This window comes from Dasypus novemcinctus, chromosome 9, assembly GCF_030445035.2.
Source record: "Dasypus novemcinctus isolate mDasNov1 chromosome 9, mDasNov1.1.hap2, whole genome shotgun sequence".
Taxonomy (NCBI): Eukaryota; Metazoa; Chordata; class Mammalia; order Cingulata; family Dasypodidae; genus Dasypus; species Dasypus novemcinctus.
In genome coordinates, this window is record NC_080681.1 from 88736257 (window position 1) to 88755525 (window position 19269).

General features: G+C 46.0%; 1 protein-coding gene across 4 annotated transcripts; it reads right to left on the reverse strand.

Moving 5' to 3' along the window:
• Positions 1-2461: 2461 nt before the first annotated feature.
• Positions 2462-19062, reverse strand: KIF2C (kinesin family member 2C). Of its 4 annotated transcripts, XM_004461253.4 has the most exons (21): positions 18850-19062; positions 17859-17953; positions 15271-15372; positions 15066-15114; positions 13152-13274; positions 12046-12168; positions 11356-11456; positions 10612-10707; positions 10117-10171; positions 9863-10025; positions 8325-8415; positions 8015-8078; positions 7846-7937; positions 7509-7651; positions 6600-6804; positions 6380-6490; positions 5419-5486; positions 4949-5054; positions 4742-4855; positions 3275-3398; positions 2462-3129 (listed from the first exon to the last, which is right to left on the reverse strand). In XM_004461253.4, the coding sequence occupies exons 1-21, from the start codon at positions 18911-18913 to the stop codon at positions 3047-3049; spliced, it is 2172 nt and encodes a 723-aa protein (XP_004461310.1). In that variant the 5' UTR covers positions 18914-19062; the 3' UTR covers positions 2462-3046. The 4 variants fall into 4 exon arrangements, with proteins under 4 accessions (XP_004461310.1, XP_004461311.1, XP_058159685.1 ...); XM_004461254.4 differs by lacking the exon at positions 12046-12168; XM_058303702.2 differs by lacking the exons at positions 17859-17953; positions 18850-19062 and adding an exon at positions 15534-15614.
• Between the last annotated feature and the right edge of the window lie 207 nt (positions 19063-19269).

Sequence of the window (19269 nt, forward strand, 5' to 3'; positions counted from 1 at the left end):
CACATATTGTTGTATGATTCCATTTATTTGAAATGTCCAAGAAACAAATCCAAAGACAGATTAGTAGTTCCCTAGGGCTGGAGAGCTGTGGAAATGGGGAGGTAGGGGTTTCTTTTCAGGATGATGAAAATGTTTTGGAGTTAAATATGGGGATGGTTGCACAACTACAAGAATATACAGAAAAACCCATTGAATTGTAGTGAATTTTTTTTTTAGAGGTACCAGAGATTGAACCCAGGACCTTGTATATGGGAAGCAAGTGCTCAACCACTGAGCTATGTCCACTCCGAGTTGTAGTGAATTTTACTTTATGTGGATATCTCAATAAAAGCCTTATGTAAATATACATGATATGCTTACCATATGTTCAAGGCACTATGGATACAGTAAAGGAAAACAAAAATCTTTGTCCTTGTACTTAAATAGCTAATACTTAGCTAGCACTTGTTCAGTGTGAGACATTGTACTCACTTCTGTGTATTAGCTCACTTAATTTTCAATAACTCTGTACTAGGATGATATCCATTTCACAGATGGCACAAAATGGTTAATGAACACCTTAACAACCTCCGCAACACATGTCTCAGCAGGATATCGTTGACTGCCACAGTAAAGTGTCTCAAACGGTGGGGTGCCTGAGGGATCTAGAGACATCTAGACACTATAAGCAGGGCAGACAAGCTCAGGAATTCGGCACCCTGTCAGTGGCCTTACTTTGGAATTTATGTTCCCCAGTGTAAAAGAGGTAGACTCATAGTTTCCCTACACATGGCTCTTCTGTCCCTTTTATTTGAACCTATAATTAGCACTATACTTGTTAAATTTATTTTCCAGAGACTTAAATATTTGGTCTGTTCATGTGCTGGTTGAGCCCCAAATCTCAGCAGAGTTTTAACACCTACTGTCCATTTCATTGGACTCACCCAGGACAAGGAGATGATGGTGGACAATGTCCATCCCAAGGAACAGAGTGCCTGCAACTGCAAGATAGTTCCAGACATCTGCCCCATGGGGTCTAAGACCCCTCTCAATTAGACACAGAGTGGGCATCACCATCCCCAAATCTTCAGGATTGGAGAATGAACAATGGACTAAAGTAGACTTATTATTCTATTATATACTTATTATTAAAGCAATGGAAGAACTTGTATCCCTGGACATAATAGCAGTGGCCACCAGAGGTTCTGAGGGGAGGTAGAGAGAATAGGTGTAACATGTGGACATTTTCAGGATACTGCAATGGTGGATACAGGCCATTATATATTTTGTCATAACCTATAAAATCGTGTGGGGCAGAGTATATAGTCCACGGTTAGTGACAATGCTTCACTATGTTCATCAATTTTAACAAATTTACCACATTAATGAACGATGTTGTTAATGTGGGAAAGTGTGGGAGGGGGAGAGGGTAGGGCATTTGGAAACCCCATATATATACATATATATATATATATATATATATATATACACACACACACATTTTTTAAATGTAGCATTTATGTAATTTAAAGCTTCTTTAAAAATTAAAAAATTTAATAAAGATTCTATACAACAAAACTAGGATTTAACCTTGCAGTCTGGCTTCAGAAACTAGGCTTCTTAACCTTCATACCCCTCCAGTTCCCAAATTGTCCACACTCTATTGCTTGATTCCTCAGTGCACCTGAATATTTTCAACTAATTTTTCGAGACCAAAGTCAAGTGCTAACGTGCCAGTGTTCCCACAGTATCTTTTACTTTTCTTTAAGGAGGTATTAGAGATTGAACACAGGACCTTGTATGTGAACTCCATCTGCTCCACCCCACAGTATCTTTTAATGGGCCTTGAGCAGAACGTACTAAAGAATGCATTTCCTTCCTGCATAAAGCTCCTGTCTCCAGGAGAGGGCCTGGACCTAGAAAGGCTTTAATAAACATTGAACAGTCAGCAGTTGGAGTCTTTAGCATGCCATGGAACTGTAGGTGTGGATGTGGTCTCCTAAGAAAAGTACAGAATTCAGCACTGTCAAGAGGACAAAGTTGGGAAACGGACTTGGCCCAGTGGTTACGGCGTCCATCTACCACATGGGAGGTCCGCGGTTCAAACCCCGGGCCTCATTGGCCCGTATGGAGCTGGCCCATGCGCAGTGCTGATGCGCGCAAGGAGTGCCGTGCCAAGTAGGGGTGTCCCCCGCGTAGGGGAGCCCCACGCACAAGGAGTATGCCCGGAAGGAGAGGCGCCCAGCGCGAAAAAAGTGCAGCCTGCCCAGGAATGGCGCCACCCACACTTCCCGTGCCGCTGACGACAACAGAAGCGGACAAAGAAACAAGACGCAGCAAATAGACACCAAGAACAGACAACCAGGGGAGGGGGGGAATTAAATAAATAAATAAATCTTTAAAAAAAAAAAAAAAAAGAGGACAAAGTTGCAGAAGTGTCTTTGGTCCCAGGAGGCTCAGAAACCCATACACCACTCAAACGGCCGATCTTTTCTTTCTTTATTTTCAGACACAATATATAAACAAATAAAACAAAATACCAGGGATCCTCTTGGGCCTTAAAAAACAGCAAGGAAGAAAGAGGTCCTGGGAACTTTTTTTTAAACTACAAGACATATCAATGCCTGGACCAAGTGTGTGGAAGGCAGGCCACGGTCAGCAGAGAGCTAGACTAAAGGCTTGGTCTCTCTCCCCAGAGCCAGGACAACTCCAGGACGCCCTCCTCACCAGCCAGTCCACACAGGCCGAAGGCTGCCCTAGAGGAAACGCTATACCAGAAAGCCTTCCCTCCTGATGGAGAAGGGCAACACACAAGGATAACTAAAAGCCCCCTCCTCCCGTCCTTGCTCCCTTGAGGGTGACGGTTGAGAAAAGGAAAATACTGTCCCATGTCACAGCTTTGACTGACAACTGCCCAGGGCCCAAAGGCTAAAAACCACTGGGACACCAAAGCCTGTCCCCAGCTCAGACTCTGACTAGACCTACCATGTGCCCAAAGTCTGCTGGGGAGGGATGGGGAAGGGCAGAAGGCTGGGTGTGAAACCAAACAGATCTTTATTTGCAGGCGTCACTGGGGCCGTTTCTTGCTGCTTATTTGTTTGCTGGCCTGTTCTTCTAGCTGCATGGCCAGGCGCAAGGCCTTGATGACATCTGGAAGGAAGGGGTGGTGGTGCACACAGGGTTAGGAAACTCGGGGGCCCCCATGTGCTCAGGGCAGAGCTGCCATCACCTGCAGTTGCCCAGGAGCCAGCAGAGGCCACCACCTCCATCTCCTCCCCTGCCCAGCCACACCCACCTTGCAGGGCTGAGAAGTGCTTGGCTTGCTCAGCCAGGGCAGATTCTGCTTTGTTCACAAAGGTCTCCAGGTCATAGTCTGGCTGCTCAGTCATCTCAGAAAGCTCGAGCCAGTCTGGCCCTTGCTGTACCAACACAGGGAGAGGGACCGCATCAGTTTGAAAATAGACCAATTTAGCCAATCATCCCTGGGGCTCAGCGCTTGAGCCTGATGCCCACACTTAGCTCCTGCCTCCTGACCTGCTCCCCCAAAAATCCTCAGCCTGAATCCATCCTCTTTCCCTATCTGAAATGAATCACATCATCTGTCCTGATGACAAAGGCAGAAATAGCTTTATTCTTTCATCCTTCATGTCACCAAATCCTGCCAAATCTTCCCCAGAAATGCTTCGAGTCTCATGCCCTTGCTCTAGTTGCATGGCCACAGCCACACCTCAGTCTAGGTATCATCTCTCTTGAACTGTTTCCAACCATCTCCTAACTCATCTCCCTGCCTCCACATTTGCTCCCCACAAGCCCCTAAACCAGGCTCCTCACTGGCCACAGTGACATATCTAAAGCTCTGATATGGCCATGTCACCACTCTGCTTAACTCCCTCCATCATCTGCTCACACCTTTTGCTCTGGCCACATAGACCTTCTCATTTTTCTTGAAAAGGCCATGTCCTTTCAAGCATCTGTGCCTCTGAGCATCCAAAAGAGGGGGGAATCCCTGAACACTTACCCACCATATTACCTCCTCAGTCACAGTGCCCCAAGCTCTTCCTTTCTGCACGGCTCTGAGCACACCATTGTTAGGATGTGCTTCCATCCCTCTCCCCGCCACCACTCTTTCACAGCAGGGACCACAGCAACAGTGAGTTCTACCACCAACTAAGCACTGACCATGTGCTGGGAACTGTGCTGAGAGCTTTATAAATCTATCACTGAATCCTCAAATAGAACTATCTCATCTTGCCTGTCTTATGGATGAAGAAACTGAGGCCCAGTGAGGCTAAATGACTTTTCCAGGGAAATTGCCTTCTAAATAGGAGTTAGGATTTGAGTTCAAGTCTTACTTTAGGGCCTATTATCCATACTTCTTATGTTTTGGGTCCTTAGTCTCAGCACAGGAGCCAGTACATAAAAAATACTTGGCGAATATATTCCTTGAAAAATTAAGTCAAGGTGTCTGCATCTGAATCACTTCCCCAACTCTCAATCCAGAACATGGAGAAGAGAGACTAGCTCTAGCCAGGAGGATATAGGGAAGTCTGTGTGCTAGGATGGAGAAGAGTAATTTGCTGTCCTAGAAGAACAGAAGGATGAATAGATGGAGAATTAAGGAATGCTGGGGTTGAGGGCTGCCTCTTGCCATCTAAATCTGAAGACTCCCAAGAGCAAGGCCAGCACCTTGTGCTGAGTACTGCTGAGTGCCTGTGCTAGGGGTAGAGGTGCAGTTTCTCCCTGCCCAGGGCCCGCTTCCCACCTGTATAATGTCCTTGAGCTCTTCTATGGCTCTCTCCTCTAGCTCGCTGATCTGAGTCATGGCTTCATTAAAGCTGGACATTTGGGAAGACAGTTCCTCTTCTTCCTTGGAGAACTACAGGGGTCAAAAGGAGAGACAACAGCTGCAGCCCAGTTCTCAACTCAGCAGGCCACATTTGTCTTGCCTGGCCTCACCCTTTCCCCTTACATTGCCTGTGATCAGGGCCCCGTTAGAGCTGGTTTCTGTCTCTTCTGTTTCCATTTGAGTTGGCTGCTCCCCACTGGGCCCACTGTGAGGGCTCAGCTCCTTGACCCTGAGAAAAGAGAAAGGTCACATACACCACATCACCCTCCTTGGCATTCACTGCTAGGGCAGGCAGCAAGGCTCGAAGATCTAAGGGGATCGAGTAGCAACTTTGTCTTCAGCCTGGGAGAAGATGAACAAACTAAACTGGGTTGGAAACGACCTGTATGCTTTGCTGATTTCCCCACCAGGGCCTGAAGGGGATTTAGAACAGATCCTCTAGCACGTCTAAATTCTCAAGTCTCAGACTCACTGAGTCACAGAAGAGCATACAGCAGGCACTGGGGCCTTGGGGCCACCTCCCCTTACTCTTTGCTGCCATTCTACTCTCCCTGCCCATCCTCCCAGTCCCATGGGGCTGTAGGTACTAGTACCTGTCTGCATATCTTAGTGTGTTTAAAGTATATTCACAGGAGCTTATGCCTGGTGAGATCATAGCAATCTGCAAAAGAGGGAATGGGTGGTTAAGGACTAAGGATCGGGTAAGGACACTGGCAGTCTGCTACCAGAGCAGCCACCAAGGGTGGTCTCTGCAATCTGCAGATACCCATATGGTGGGAGGAGCTCATTAAGCACCCACTCTGCTTAGTAACTTGCCCCAAGAGCACTGCAAATTAGGTGCCTTAAAAAATGGTTCTGTGCCTTTAAAGGCAAATCTGACTACCTACCTCTTGACTCTTTATCCCTGTATTGAGACAGTTATGCTATCAAGGTTGCATCTCAAGGTTCTGTGGCTTCTGTTGGAACCTACAGTTCACCCAGGCCAGGAAACAATGCCTCAGAGAAGGGTTTAGAGTTTGTAAAAAACTCCCATCTTCCTTACTGGAAGGGCAATGTGGCCTGGGGAAAGGATATCTCTGGAGAGAAGGATGGCTGGGTGTTGAGAGCAGATCTTAGCTAGAAGGGCTTGGGGACAAAATTTGGAAGGGGATGCAAAGCCATTCCAGGCTGTAGCTCCATGCTCTAACATATTTCTCAGGCTGGGAGTCAATGAGCTAGAGGGAATCCATGGAAGAAAGACTTCCCTCTGCTGCTTACACCAAAGGTCCTCCTTCTGAATTCTGGAATTCCCCTTTTCACCAGGTAAGGAAGGAATGACTTCCCCTAAACCAAGAGCTGCACCTCCATATAGTAAAGGGAGTGGAGCCTTTCCTCCTAGCTTAGGTGGGCAATGAGGAAGTCAGTGCTGAAAAGCAGGGAGTGAAAGTCCAGTCAAGTTGGAGCTTGGAAAGCCAAAGGCAATGAGCCTCCTGCCCAGGGACAAGACTAAATGTCTCCTCAGAAAGCACCCTCTGTCTTTTCTTGCACCACCATGTCCAAAGTGACCCTACTCACCATGCAGGTCCTTGAGTTCTCCCCGATAAAGGAATCCCTCAGCACCTGTGTCAGCTTGCTCTCACGGAATGGGGTGTGAGCCTTGTTTTGTCCCAGGGCCCTGATGCACTCCTGTGGGAGGGCAGGAGCAAGTGAGGCCCTTTCCTTCCTCTCGTGCTGCCTACTCACTACCTCCACTGGCAACCCTCCAAGCCAGCCACCTCTAGCTGCCCCCCACTACCTTCAGGGCCAGGAGACTCTTGTTGATTTCCGCGCCCTCCATGCGGGTCTGCCGATCAGCGCTGGAAGTGTCTGCACCTCGCTCATTCCCTGCCAGATCCACCAAAGAGAACTTGCCGTGCACTCTCCCTTTGGTTCGAAGAAGAATCTGGAAGCAGGCGTGGGAGCGAGAAGAGTTGGAGTTGGCAAATGTCTGCCCAGAAGTCCTATGGCAAAGGAGGGCAAAGAAAGGCTATGAGGTTTTGGGTCACCAGCCACTGTAGCACACCGGGTTCAAGTCACCCCAGTGAGTTCTTGGAAGGGAGAGACGCAGTTCAGGACACACTGGGCACCAAGCATCTTCCTTTCTCAGACTTCTGTTTTTCCCTCTCTGGGCAGCAGCTCTCCCCCAGCTCTGGACCAAATCAAAATTTCCAGCAGCCAGAGAAGAATTAGATTCTGTGCTAGGTACTCAGGGAAATGGGAGTTATCTTTCCTGCTGGGTACACAGGGAAGAAGAGGCTGTCATGAGCCACTTGCCAGAGCGTGAGGGCTCTACAGAGGGCAGTCTCCTTCCTGGGCCTCCACGAGCTGCCTGGTGCGCCACTGTGCAGTGCCTAGAGTCCTGTGGAAGAGTACTTCCCTACCTCTATACGGTACCATCACCTCCAGCCTGACAGACCCAGAGCTCCTGTTTCCCCCCATACGGGGGAGGAAACAAGGAGAATCCCAGACAAGTCAGGAAGGGAAAACAGGCTGGGAATAAAGCCTGCCTGAGTTTGACTAAAGATGCTAGGATCCTATGGTCTATGGTCCTGAGTTATCTGCCCCATAGAAACCCCACCTCTGCCCTTACTAAGCTGGAAGTAAGGGTCTCCATCAGCTGAACCAGGTGTTTGAAGGTGGCCCCTTCCCTACTCCAGACTCTGACCTGCAGGCACTGCCTGTGTCAATCATCTTGATGACATCATCAGCACTGTTAACCAGGTGCTCCTGCAGTCCCACCACCTGCACCTGCTGCTTGCCATCCTCCAGCACACGCAGCTTGGTCTTCTTGTTCAGTAGGTCGAACAGCTGTGCCAGGCAGGGGGAATAGGCTGAGCTGAGCTTGGGTGCCATCCACCATCAGAGGAAACCTCCCACACATACCAGGGCAGAATGGCCTGTCGGGGGTTGAGTCTGATACAACTCTTGGCCAACAGGTTATTTGGCTTTTACAACTCCAAGCTGTTAGAAAGTTTAGGGGCCCCAAGAGCATAAACAGCTACCTTCCCATTGTAGATCTCGAAGAATGTCACATAGACTTCCAGGCCCAGGTTCCGGTAGCGGGGCTGGTTCTTCAGGAGAAAAACATCCCGGGCTATGAGAGAGGCTGTGGGTAAGTATGCCACCTGCCTTTCCGTACCCAACCCAACTGCGGCAGAGCACACTACTTACAGGCCATTGCATAGATCCCTTTGGATGCATTCTGGCCTTTCCCAGAGAGGTCTCCACCCATTGTCTGCAAAAGGAAGGAGCAGAAACCATGGTAAATGGCCCTTGGCCTAGGCCAGAAGATTACTGACTTCATCTCCACAGCAGGCCATGTCATCTGCTGAGGCCCCTCCCTATGTCTGGAACAGCAAGAGTATTCAGTGATAAGACAGCTGAAATAACTACTTTCAGCAAGAAGCTCATTGTCTTTCTTTTCAGGATCTCAGTATTAAATCATGGGTAAGCTCTCTCCCTGCCAGGCCTGAATACTCACATGTGTCTTGCCACTTCCTGTCTGGCCATATGCAAAACAGGTTGCCTTCCCCCCTTCAAAGATTGTCTGCACCAGCGGCCTTGCTGTGAACCTAGGAGAAATGATGGACTAGTGTTTACATTTCTTCCCAAAATGTGCTCCCTGGAACATGGTCCTGTTGCCCTTGCAATGCAGGGCTCCCAGGGTCCTCAATTCTTCCTTCCAATTACTAGTATGCCTCTCCTTCTGCCTCAGTGTTTTTTAAGCAATGTGCAAAGTGGTCCCTCCTGACTCAAGCCCTACTTGCAAATCTTAACTACTCAGTCAACTGCGGAGAGCTAGACTGATCTACCAAGAGCAAGCTGATAAGCCCACAGGCTAACTTAGCTATCTAGCCCCTCCTCTGACCCTAGAGACAGTAGATCAAGGGTTCTTAACCTTTTTTATTCCATGGACCCCTTAGTAAGTCCACACTATACTGTGTAATATTTAATAAATATATTACATCTGTACCAACATGTCCCCATAAGATGTTTTTTTTTTTTTTAATTTCAGTTCAAGCTCACAGACCCCTGGTTAAGAACCCCTGCGCTAGATGAAAGCCTGAGCTTAGCAGTCAACTTTCAGTAAAAGGTACATTACAAAGAACAGGAAAAACCCTCTACTTCTTTTTAATTTTTTTTTTGAGGTACCGGGACTGTGTAATGAATCCTGGACCTCGTGTGTCGGAAGCTGGCACTCAACCACTGAGCCATATCGGCTTCCCTGAGTTGGTTTTTCATTTGTTTTGCTTGTTGTTTTTGTTTTTTTAAGGAGGCACCAGGAACCAATCCCAGGACCTCCCACGTGGGAGGCAGGAGGTCAACTGCTGGAACCACATCCACTCCCCTATTCTACTTCTTTTTTTTAAACAACACTTTAAAAACATAAAGACCATTCTTAGTTTGAAAGCCATACAAGAAGAGGTCATGAGCCAGAATTGGTCTATGGCCAAAGTTGCTGGCCTCTGCTCTAAGGGAGTGCTGTCCAATAGAACTTTTGTGATGATGAATATGTTCTGTATCTGTGCTGTCCAACACTGGCCACTGTCACATGTGGTTATCAAGTGCTTGAAATGTGACTAGTGCAACTGAGAAACTTTATTTTTAATCTTATTTAACTAATTTAGATTTAAATAGCCATACCTGGCTACCTGCTCTAGAACTGCCCAAGTCTGCTAAGCCCAATGGTTAATGGTTGATGGGGGTGGCTGCGTGATCTGACTCCTGAAGAAACCTTGAAGCTCAACTAGCCTGGCCTCAGAGGTTACAATGGGTACCTCATTTATGATTCACTCAAGAACAGGCCACTAAAACTGCAAAATATCATGTGGCAAGCCCAAATGGAGGCCTTCCCTGTGCTGGGAGCCAGAGTCAGTGATGGTTGATCCAAAGTTAACATGAGAGGAGGCCAAGAAGGGCCTGAGCTCAGCATATGTGAGAGTAATGTCATTACAATGTCCCATGTCAGAAAGAGGAAATGGGATGGTGGGAAGAGACAATAAAAGGCAAGGGACTAACCTGTAGACAACTTCATTTGAAGCAGTTTCATCAAATGCAAAGTCAAAGCAGAATGCCTGGTTTTCCAGATACTTTGTTAAATCCACTTTTAATTTGGGCTCGTGTACCAAGAGGAGACACTTGCTAGGAACGGAAATCACATCAATTTCTTTCTTGGCCAATTCTGCAGAAGGAGAGTATTTCAGGGGGTGTTCCTGAACATACTGAGGAGCCCTCAGTCAGTCTCAGCCTCTTTCTGCCCTAACAGAGCTTACCTTGCTTATTCAGTGGGCGTTTCCTTACACAGACACATATCCTGTGCTCTTCAATCTTAAAAAGGATGAAAGAAGATAACCAACTAGCAAAAGGTCAGAGCAGTCCAATCACATATCTGACCCCCAGGGGCCAAGAACTAAGACTAGGACCCCACCTCCCCAGTTGGCTATTCTGGAATAAAAGAAGGTGACACTGAACTTTTTTTCCAGTTTTCTCACTCTCCTGCTTACCGAAGTCTCAGTACTACTTTCATGATTATTAGTATGAATCTAGCCAACTTATGATGAGGGGCAGGAGGATGCAACACAGTTCAAAAAGACTGAACCCTCTCATCTGGGCACCACTAGCTCCACCCACCAAAGGTATTTTAAAAATCCTCAGAGGTGAGTAAAGATTCCTGGCATGCTTTCCCTCCCTTAAAGAGAAAGTTTTCTGTCCCTCAATATGTACCTACTCAGAAAGGAGAGGTAAAGAAGCCCTGTGGGTTTACTTACAGGATCAGTCACAGTAAGTGGATGACATTCCAAAGTAGTCCGAAATTCTTTAATCATGCGGACAAATTCCCAGTTTGGAAAGCTGTTGTCATACTCCTGTTCGGGACAAGAGCAAGAGAAGACTGAGTATTAGGACATGAGGCTCTCAGACCTCAGTGCTAAACAGCAACAACAACAGCCCTTTGTATGCACACCTTCAGAGTGCTCAAATCCCCCACCCAGAGACTGCATTTCCTCCCACCCTGGTTCTAGGCTGAGACTCCAGAATCAGTACCCTGGAAAACAGGGACAGACAGAGAGGCCCAGGCATATACCAAACCACTCCAGGAACTGGATATAGGGTCACTGTCCTTCCATGAGGAGGCCAGCAGCAGGCTGGACCTCCCCAGAGCAATTAACTCAACTAGGAGAAATGCTATAAACTGGAGTTCATTACAGCATCTGCCCCCACACACACAGGTGGGGAGGGGAAGCAGGCAGCTGTCACCAGCAGCCCTTCTGGCCACAGCATTATGGGATGGGCTTGCCTACTGGACCATCAGCATTAAATATTCCTCATCTGAGGGCCCTCAGAAAAACATTTGAATTATTTTTTTATCTGAATTCTGGTGAAAAAACAAACTTCCTGGATATCAGAATTGGAGCCTCAGAATGCTGGGGGCCAACCTTATCTCCACTGCCTGAAAAGTTGCAGCTAAGGATGCCTGTCCAAAAACCTTTGGCCCAGCCTCTCAAGAAAGGTACCTGAGCTCGCTTTATTCTCATTTCAGAGTTCTGGGCCCTCTTCTCTTCTCGCTTGTTCTTCATTTTTTCCATTTCTTTCACAAGACATGATTTCCTCCGAACTAGGAGATAAAAAAAGGAAGCCTATTCTTTCACCTGTGTGGGCCAGTTCACTCTTCTCTGGCTGTTTTACCAAGTCCTGCACCTTTCTTGGGAACAGGCCATCTCTAGAGCATTGCTCTTAAATCACCATATCCTAGGAAGCAATAGACCTGACCCTTGGCATGGACAAGTCCACAAAATAATAATGACTGCTAATGCGAGGTCAGTGTAGTAACCAAAGTACTCCAGGTCCAAATACAAGCTCTCTCTTCTCCTCTGAACCTGTTTTCTCAACAGCTAAATGGGTGAGACAATCCCTGCTTTGCCTTGATGACTGGCATTCTGGACAGTTCTCCAGGTGTCAGTGAAGAGCATAGATGTAACAATACCTCAACCACGTCAGAAGGCTCCTGCCACCTTGCAGGGACAGGATCACCTCTTGCAAAAGACTGATTCCATAGCCACAGCTATCCTTTTCCAAAGGGAAACATGCCCCCAAGTGACCAAAAGGATTTGAACTCAAGTGCCAAGGCAGGCCAGGTTTGGGGCAGGATGCTAACTACTTAGCCTATACTAGAAGCAAAACAGCAGACAGCTCAACGCGTCTACCTGAGTTCACAGGGTTTGCAGAAGAGCTGCCTCGGATGAAATGGACTTGCCCTTCCACCTCCTCGCTGACCATCGTCAATGGTATTTCAGCCACTGCAGGGCAGGAGGGTCTAGGGGGGCCAGCTGTGGGGGAACAAGAGTCATTGGAGTAGCAGATATCCCAGTTGTGCTCACCTGAGCCTCAGGAGGTCATGGGCCAGGAGGACTGCTGACTGCCAGCTCACAAGGGCTCAGAATTGGACAGCATAAGCAGAGCTTGGGCTTTTCCCTTCAATTCAGCCCATACCCTGAACCCAACCAATCTCTCTGCAAGGAGAGTCAAAAATTACTAAAGAGTATGGGAGGAGCTCAGTATAGGCTTTGCCTTAAAGGAAAAAGCCTGAATTCTTCATGCTTGGCTCAACCATTTCTACTCATTTGGAAGAAAAGCCAGAACCCAGGTGGTTAAAAGGAACAAAGACTGAAAAGCCAGAAAAGACAGGGAACTTAGGCACAATGAGCCACACTCATCCAACTCAGAAAGGTACAATCTACAATGACACATTATTTCCCAGACCTGCTCAGGATCTTTTTATTTGCCTTCATTTTTTTTAAGAGCTGAATTTGATACATGTAAGTATAATGACTGCATTTACAAAATCTGTATTTACTTTATGTATCTATTAAAAGTTGGCAAGAAATTCACTTAAAATGCTTAGAATTCTATTTATCTTAAACAAAAAAGGAAAAGATTAATTTATGCTGTTAGGAGTCAGGATTATAGTTACCCTTGGGGGGTTAGGAACTGGGAGAGAGCATAAGGGAAACTTTTGGGGTGCTAGTAATGTTCTGTATGATCCAGGTGTTAGCTACATGAATGTGCCCAGTTTGTGAAAATTCATTTAACTATATATTTAATGATAGGTCCATTTTTCTGAAAATGTTTCAATAAAAAGTTAAAATGAGATGATTTCCAGATAAAGAAACACTCTTGATGGGACATGGACAGAACAGTACTGGAGCCAGTGGAGTGTAGGGAGTCTTAGGATATTCCAGAACACAGACAAGGCAATGTATGAGGAACTGACTCCATGTCCTTAAAGAGGGAGAGCAGAGCCATTACTCACTGGGAACTGAAAATTGCTTGCGGGAGTTTGCAGATGCAGGCAGCTCCACCTCCATATCATTCTCCTGAGCGGTAACGCAAACCTCTGAGACGGTGGACATGCGAGTTGAACGGCCACGAAGACCTGAAAAGTCAAGGAGCCAATCAGTGTTGCATGGTCAGGAGGACAGGCAGGGGTCAGGGGCAACCCTCCAAGGTTCTGCACAGGTTGAGAGGGGTCCCGCCACCAGGAAAGGCCCCTACCAACTCCCCATTCTCTTCACACAAGAAAAGGAAAAATTATAAAGGCTAAGTACCAGTGACTCAAAACTTATTTGTCTATATTCTGCAACTCTGAGAGTTATTGAAGGCAAGAATATCTCCCACAAGAGCAGCTCTTGAGTAAATGTAAGGAATTATTTCTGTAGAGAGGCCTAATCAAAGAGAGAAAAAAGCACTATCAAAGTTAACAACAGCAAGATCCACCTATGAACATTATAATCTTTCTATACCTTGAAACAACTTTATATGGTAAATATTAGACTTTCCCTCTGATGGAAGGGACATTAAGGCTCAGGGACATTAAGTAACTTGCCCAGAGTCATCAACTAGTAAGTTTCCAAGATGTAAACCCAGGGCTGTCAGATTCCAAAGTCTGGGCTTTTCCCAATGTTCCAGGATCCTTTATAGAGCCAAGCCTGAGACACATCATCAGAAACCCATGGAGAGCAACTATATTGAGTTTCTGGAATCTTAAAGAATGCTTAAGGAAGTGAAATAATTAAGTTGTTAGAATTTTCATCTATTCTTATCCATCTGTATAGTGCCTTTCCATAAGAGAGAAACAATTCATCATCAATAAAATACAAGTCAGAAATTTGGAAACAACATATAATATCATACAGGTAAATACCAACTTAAACTGAGTTTCCAAGTCTTACAGGTTTAGGCTGAATGTTTGGCCTTTATATAATCTATGTCTTTTATGAAGAAAGTGAATTAGTAAAATTTTTCTATTTCCCAAATTATTTGTAATCTTGTATTCCTACTATTGAATAGTTTGCACATATATGAAGAATTTCCCCATTCTTGGACCTGTCCTTTTGAGGTCATACATGTGGAGAGGTACCTCTGCCATCCCCATCTCTCCTGCAGGCCCTACTGAATAGCCCGAAAAGAGGGCCAGCACCACACCACCCAGTCCCAGCCCAAGCCCCAGTTTGCAATGGCATCACCTTCCACCCTGAGCCCCTAGGAACCTGAGCTCCAGCCTGGGTAGCTGGATCATGTGAGGGAGGTGGTAACCCATAGATAGGACAGACTGTCCAAGTTCACCTGCCTATCAGTGTGGCTGCCTTGGAGTAATCAAGCTGGATTTGGGGAGCCTGCCTACAGTCAACTACTTTAGTCACAGTCTATTGTAGCGAAAGTAGGTTTATGCTCCTTTGCAGAGAAAGCTCAGCCCTTTCCAGGACCCCGAGGTATTGTAGTTATTCTTTCTACTCACAATAGCTCTTCACAGTACCAACAACTGTACCTCTAAATAGCCCAGACATAACTATCTGCATGTCTGCTTTTTTATAGCTTGCTCACAAAATTCATTCCAAGGTACTTTTCCCTTGAGAAAGCTGAATCCAGCAAGGCTGCCACAGATCTCCATTCTTTCTAACATTAGGCACTGAATTCTACAGGAAAGGTGTCTGGGTGAGTCAACAAATTCCCCAAATACCCCAGGTTGGCCTATGAGCATTAGCAAGGGAATCATCCTTACCGAGAAAGATGCTTAAATACAAGGAAAGACACAGCCCACATAGAAGCCACCTGTTAAATTGGAACAAGGAGTCTACTTCACAGCTCCCATTAGACAGCTCTGAGCCCTATCAGCATTGTTCTAGGCACAATCCCCATGACAATAAGCCAGTAGAAATCCATTTACCTTCTTTTGGAGCGGGAATTTTGGAGTTGACTGATCTGCGCTTTTGTTTCTGAAAAGCAAAACAAATCACAATATATGGCTCTTATCAGTTCTCAAGGACCTATCCAAATGCTATGCTGAAGTCCCAGGCAGTGCCAGGAAACAAACCAGCAAAGAGCCAGAAAGCCAAGTGAGTCTTGGCTGCAGCCAGATAACAGACACCTACCTGGACCGTTACATTTTCCTGCAAGGGCAGATTGTCCTTTGGGTGTAAGGGAAGAAGTTGTAAGAGTTCTGGGTTTATTGCTGCCACATCATCAAAATCAATCTGCAAGGAACAAGTAGAAGTTCAGTGGAACACCATAGCTTGCTCAATCCAAATTCATCTCTTCAACCAAGACTTGCCCTACATTTAGACTCTGCCAACTCTAAGTTCCACCCATTACCAACAGTTATAAAACAAATGGTTATTCATTAGTCACAGTTTACCATTTAGATGGATATGGGTTTCTGAATTCCAAGCCAATGCTAGATGTCAGTGATGAGAATGAGGTGAAGAGGAAGGCAAATAGGCAGTCCGCAGTAGATCTAGGAGTCTGCAGGACGGTAGGAATTTGCTGGGCAGAGACCCCTATCCCTGCCCCTGAGCACCTCTTGCTGGCTGACACAGAGAAGGAAACAAGTTCTATCTGTCCCCGTGATAGTCAAAATAAAGGGCCTTCAGGATCTTATGGGCAGGGTCAAGGTCCTGACAGCTACTATCTAAGCCTAAGTCTACCTACATTTTCTAGTGGGCCCAGAAACTTCTTCCCTAGTCACAGCTCCCTGCTCAGGCCTTGCCCACTTATTGCTCATGCTTGCAATGAGGTCACAATTCTAGGTTTACATCATCAGAGTCTTGTAGCCATCTAGGGACAACTCGAACTTCATCAGCATAGCTTCATAGCAAGTTAAAACACACTAAATTAGTAGTATCTATTGATTATTTGTATTTCAGAATGTGACAAAGCTGAAGCATGTACTTCAGGGTGAGGATTTTCCCTCCTAGATAGGCAACTTATATTAACTATTATATTAATTAGGCAAGAGTAAGACACTAGGGAGTGCAAGGGGAAGGTGTTCAAAGATGAGTTGTAAAAAACAAAAGCAAAAAAGAATTAAGACATATATCATTTTTGCCTTTAGTAAGTTCATACTCTAATCTAGAAATCAAAACAGCATGGGATAAGAGAATGACCAAAAGCAAAGGATGGCAAGTACCTCAACAACTCCACTTCTGTCCACCTAACATTGACAGCTACGAACCCCCTACTACATATGCCTCCCCCATTTCCAGCCCCCCAAATTACAGAGGGACAAAGGAGACCAGAGTTCTAACCTAGCTCTGACCTTAACTGACCCCCAAAATGATGATTCGGGGTGAACATCCCAAGAAGAAGAAACAAAAGTAAAAGTAGCATTAGGCATGTTCACAGATTAGTGATTTGTCCCGTTTGCACAGGATACTTTGGAAGAAGAGAGGTACAAAGAAAAAGGTTGACTGGGGTCAGATCTCGGAAAGGCTCTGAGTGCTTCACAAAGAAGCTAGGCATTATTTGAGCTAGGGTAAGACCTAGTAAGAGCTACACTTACAAACAGCATAAAAAAATTTTTTTTAAAAAGCCAAACTCACAAGGAACTGCTAATAGCTTGTTGGAAGGAACTTTAGGAGACTCTTGACACTTCAGGGGTAAAAAATATAAATTCAGTCCTTTTTTTTCTATTCCTCAAATATGTCATCTAAATATTTGCATACTTACCATAAGGTACTTTACATGTGCAAGCCCTTTATGTGTTATCTCATTAAGCTCCATTAAAGAGGGACCAAGTCTATCTTATTCCCAGCACTGAACACACTGACTGGCATTTTGAAACCAATCCAAAGGATCTGTCATATAAATTCTCAGAGCAGCCTTATGAGGTAGATAGCATTATCCTCACTTTATAGATGAATAAATATTTTCTAAGAGGGGAGAAAATTTGCCTGAAGCCACACAAGGCTCACAAGACGGAGGCAGAGCCACTCTAGAATCCTAGATTTTCATACTCCTAGCCTGATGACTTTTCCACCACACTGCAAAGCCTCTAAAACATAGATGTTACATCTCTCCTCTTCTCAAAATCCTTCCAAGACTCCTCACTGACTAAAGAACAAAATCTAAACATCTTAGTACCAAAGATAAAGACCCTCCACTCTTCTTTTTCAGACTTTTTTTTTTTAAACTGCTGCCAAGCATCTTGAGTCCTTCACACCCCCAGGCCAGCTTCTTCAGTCAATCTCCATGAGGATCATCTCGCTGCTTCCTTGAGACTTCATGCCCCATCCCCCAAACCCAGCCCTGAGGATAAGGATGAGTCTCCACCCCTAAGCTACTCTAGCACTACTCATCTGTGTCATTCATTGTAAACTGATTTCTGGCTTTTTTGGTATTCAGAAACATACTTTTGTCTTCTCAAATGGATTATGAATTTTGCTTCCCAAACTGATATCACAGGTAGTATACACTCAAAAGCTGACTTGGATGGGGAAGGTTTTAGGATGCTGTGCAGTTTGCTTATTGCTTTTTATAATAAGCAAACACACCAGAAACTGTTGATTACTTCAGTTTAGAACAGACTTGACTAAATAAAATCCCAATACATCCAAAGAGTGCAATGTTTAAGACCAGGAGGACAGAACAGCATCAGAAACAAGTCTCACACAGATTCCATTTTCACATACTCTCCACAGAAAAAAGCTGTTAAATGTGGTAGAGGCAATCTCCTAGAACCTACCTCTTTGCCCTTTGTAGCTCCTCCTTCTGTCCATTCCACTGAAACGCAGGACTTCTCCAAGTTCACAGTCCTTATATTGGCACTGTGAATTAAGCCTACAGTATGGAAAAGAGTTACCCCATATGTTCACTGAGGGTTGGTACTTCATTTTTAGGACCCCACATAGATTCTCAAGGTGCAGCTTTTTTTTTTTTTTTTTTTTTTTAACCGTTAGAGAGACAAATAAATCTCCTGGGAATTACCCTTCAGAACAATGTCCCACAATGAACGGAGCAGAGGACAGGTCTTAAGACCCAGCTTAATGTGCCACATTGAAAAAAACAAAAGAAAAAGACCCAGAGGCATGAGATAAGGTTTCACCCCCACTCATAATAAAGCCTACAGTGGAGCGAAGGTTATGTTTGGATAGGGGAATCTTTAGGTGACCTTTTCCTCAACACAGCACTGAAGTTAGCTCCCTCGAGTTTCCCTAACTCACTCCTGGCGACCACGTCTGCCATTCTCGTAATGATATGGTATTAGATTTGCCAGAACTGCGGGAGCTGCTTAACCAAACAAGAGAAAGAATTCCAAGCTCATTAAGAGCTTGGACCTTGTCTGCCTGGTTTACTGCTGAGTTTTCAGTGCCCGGTATACTGCAAGTGCACAATATTGGCGAATAGAGGGGCCAGGAAACAGAGGTCCATACCTGCATAGGGCAGTTTCAGGAGAGAATTTTGGAAGGAAAAGTGAATCTAGCAGCCCTTACTTCCAGGAGAAGCCCCGCCCACTCTCGGAGGGTAGGGAGGGGACCCACCGTCAAGGCAGAGGCCCCTGCACCTGGGTAAGGAAGACCGACTGCCAGTGCAAAAACCCGGACCTTGGGCTGGAACTGCAAGCTCATTAAGGATCCCAAACAGTGTCTCAGGACCCTGCCATTTGGGAGCGGCGCAGTAATTTCAGGTGTTTCATTGTCCATGGGTCCCCTTGGCCTCAGGACCCCACTCCTCACCATTACTACGTTGGATCTTGATGGCGAGACCAGGAAACAGGCGAGCCTGAAGCGACGAATCCATGGGCAGTAAGCGAATGAGCCGTAAAGAGAAAACACGAAGTGCCAAGTAACCACGACTCTACTAACCCTACCTCGTCTCAACGCCGAGTAAACCGCCGCAGTTTAAATCCCGCGCGCTAGCGTCCCTGGCAACGTCATTACGCCGGCGCCAGTTCCCTTCCGTATCTCCGTCCCTTCTTCCGGCGCCCAGGACCGCCCATTTGGCCACACTTCCGGGCTGCTGTAGTTGTGGGGGAGTTCTACGGCTTTGCGTTAGTCTCTTTCTGACCTTTCTTTGTTTCTGGGTTCCGCGAAAACTGGAAGGTCATGCGTGGTGTTTGATGGCGCGCGTGTTCTATAAACGTGGGTTCGAATCCC

What these genes read in the sequence shown, in the direction of transcription:
- KIF2C (XM_004461253.4), bottom strand. Translation starts at nt 18,913, where the DNA reads ATGGATTCGTCGCTTCAGGCTCGCCTGTTTCCTGGTCTCGCCATCAAG. An exon ending in TGAGAATAAAGCGAGCTCAG is followed by an intron (nt 10,708 to 11,355) that starts GTACCTTTCTTG and finishes TGTCCCGAACAG; the next exon opens with GAGTATGACAACAGCTTTCC. An exon ending in GGGCCCTGATCACAGGCAAT is followed by an intron (nt 4,856 to 4,948) that starts GTAAGGGGAAAG and finishes TGACCCCTGTAG; the next exon opens with TTCTCCAAGGAAGAAGAGGA.